Below are 2,500 nucleotides of genomic sequence, written 5' to 3' on the forward strand. Positions count from 1 at the left end.
TGATATGTTATTAATGTTTATTAACTTCCACTTAACCAAATCAAGAGTCATACTAACAAAACCACTTCCTGTTTTGATTATAATTAATAAAGCCTACATAGCTAAGGATTGACAGACTTGTTCCAGATGGCATATTTTGGCACTAGTGTTGACATGTTACAAGGACTAGTAGTGCTTGACCATTGTTGAAACTTTAAGTCAGATGTACATGATTTTTTGTAACTTATATTTACGACTTCTATATGGTATGTTATGGAATTTAGTTATTTTGGCAGAGATGGTAAAAGTACACACTTTTCTATACTTAAGTAGAAGTACACATACATCTGTAAAAAAAGAATCTAGTAAAAGTATAAGTAGTGATTAAACTTCTTTACTCAAGTAAAAGTAACAAAGTACAGACGGATTTTATGATTGAAAAGCAAACAAATAATATGATGTTTTGATGTCTACATATTGTAATAAAGCACTGAATTTGACAAATACGTTTTCCATGATCATTTAACCAATGTTTTGGTGCTGCTGCCCCTTAAGTGGCATAGCTGCGAAGTCAATCCCATTTTGCATCTCTATTGTCCCATTGATTCAAGTTGAAATCAGCCTTGATATTAGGAAAGCACACAATGACTTCAAATAAAATTAATTGATAGTTCTGAAAATGTAAGAAGTAGAAAGTACAGATATTACTGTGAAAATGTAGGGGAGTAAAGTAAAAAGTTGTTCCAAAAATAGATATTCCAGTAAAGTACAGATACCTGAAAATGCTACTAAAATACAGTACTGAAGTATTTGTACTTAGTTACTTCCCATCTTCCCATCTCTGGAATTGTCATTCCATCACTAGTGTTTTCAGTGCCGATAAAGATGAAATTTGGTGTTTCTGTGTTTGAATTGTGCCTTCTAGAAACTTCTGTGCCAAGTGGTCAGCTTGAGGGAACATCCCTGGAGAACGAGTCTCTTGGAGCAAGAGAGGGTGTCAGTGCTCGATCCAACTCCTTCCCCACCACCTCCTCTTCATCCTCCGAGGAGAAGGAGGCGCGAGCCACACACGTCATCGTACCTCTCATCAAGCCATCTGCAGGTGTGTGATGCTTACTACACACACACACACACACACACACACACACACACACACACACACACACACACACTCTCTCACACACACACACATACTGTACACACACACACACACACACACACACACACACACTCACACATACTGTACACCAGTGGTTCTCAAACTTTTTCTTTCATTTTCCACTTTGATCAAGGGGGCATTCTCGAGCCCCACCTGTCCCTCATCGCTCTAAGAAAGTGGTAGGTCAAGCTTAAAATTGTCAAATTTATTGAAATAATGACAAGTTCTAAATATATCCTCTTCAACAGAGTTAAAATCAGCTGGTGCTGCAGATATAATAATAAATGAATACATAACACACATATTTCTGTTTTCCAGCAACATATTAGGAAGCATAGGCCATTTTACAGCATTGTACAATAAATTCAATGAAATACCAACATGCTGCATTAAATGGATTCATAATCCAGTCATACTGAGCACTGCTGGTTGGGAAATAATTTTGAAATAAACTTTGCAGGTATGTGATGTAGGCCTACTGTTTAATACATGGGATCACAAGAGTGCCTCCCAATCAGACGTTTCAGCGATTTCGCTCAGAAATCTCAAAGGCATAATACTGTCGCGATCGAGGCGCCTGTCCCATACTCAAGTTTTTTTGGTGAATGCAGTAATCTTATTTGCTAGGTGAGGTAGGCGCTTGTCTTTGCCTTGTAACTGGACATTTAACTCAAATGTATCGCTAAGATATATCAAATATATCACTAAGATAGGCCAGCTTCACAAGAAATGTTTATTAGTGAACGTGCTTGCAGATTCAAACATGCGCTCTTCCTCCAAGAAGAGGCTTATTTCGAGCTCAAACACGCGACAGCACTTTACCTCGGAAAGCCACCTTGCCTCGCTGTGAAACAGTACAGCCTTTTGGTCAGCTACCATCTCTTCGCAAAGTGCGGAGAATAGACACGCTTTTAAGGGCCGGGTTTGATGAAATTCACCACTCTCACAACAACGTTCATAATCTCATGTAGTTCGGGACTAACAAAGCGGCCTTGACACGAAGGCTTCCTGTGAATAACACAGTGCATCCATTAAGATCGGTGCTACCTGGGCCCAGGCTACAGATAAAAATAAATAAAAAAAAACTCCTGTTTTTCCGCCAGTTCGTGGCATGTCTCCGCGACCCACAGTTTGAGAAACGCTGCTGTACACACACACACTCACACACACGTCATCGTACCTCTCATCAAGCCATCTGCAGGTGTGTGATGCTTACTACACACACACACACACACACACACTCACACACACGTCATCATACCTCACATCAAGCCATCTGCAGGTGTGTGATGCTTACTACACACACACACACACACACACACTCACACACACGTCATCGTACCTCTCATCAAGCCATCTGCA

The 2,500-nt window shown here is 40.0% G+C and overlaps 1 protein-coding gene across 1 annotated transcript in view; it reads left to right on the plus strand.

Annotated features, from left to right (window-relative positions):
* LOC125299661 (sine oculis-binding protein homolog B-like) overlaps positions 1-2,500 on the plus strand; it is a 16,345-nt gene that overhangs the window by 5,000 nt on the left and 8,845 nt on the right. The window contains exon 3 of the mRNA XM_048251032.1: positions 905-1,081. Within this exon, the coding sequence (XP_048106989.1) occupies positions 905-1,081 (177 nt within the window). The remainder of the gene's footprint in view (positions 1-904; positions 1,082-2,500) is intronic.

The sequence above is a fragment of the Alosa alosa genome, chromosome 8 (assembly GCF_017589495.1).
Source record: "Alosa alosa isolate M-15738 ecotype Scorff River chromosome 8, AALO_Geno_1.1, whole genome shotgun sequence".
NCBI lineage: Eukaryota > Metazoa > Chordata > Actinopteri > Clupeiformes > Clupeidae > Alosa > Alosa alosa.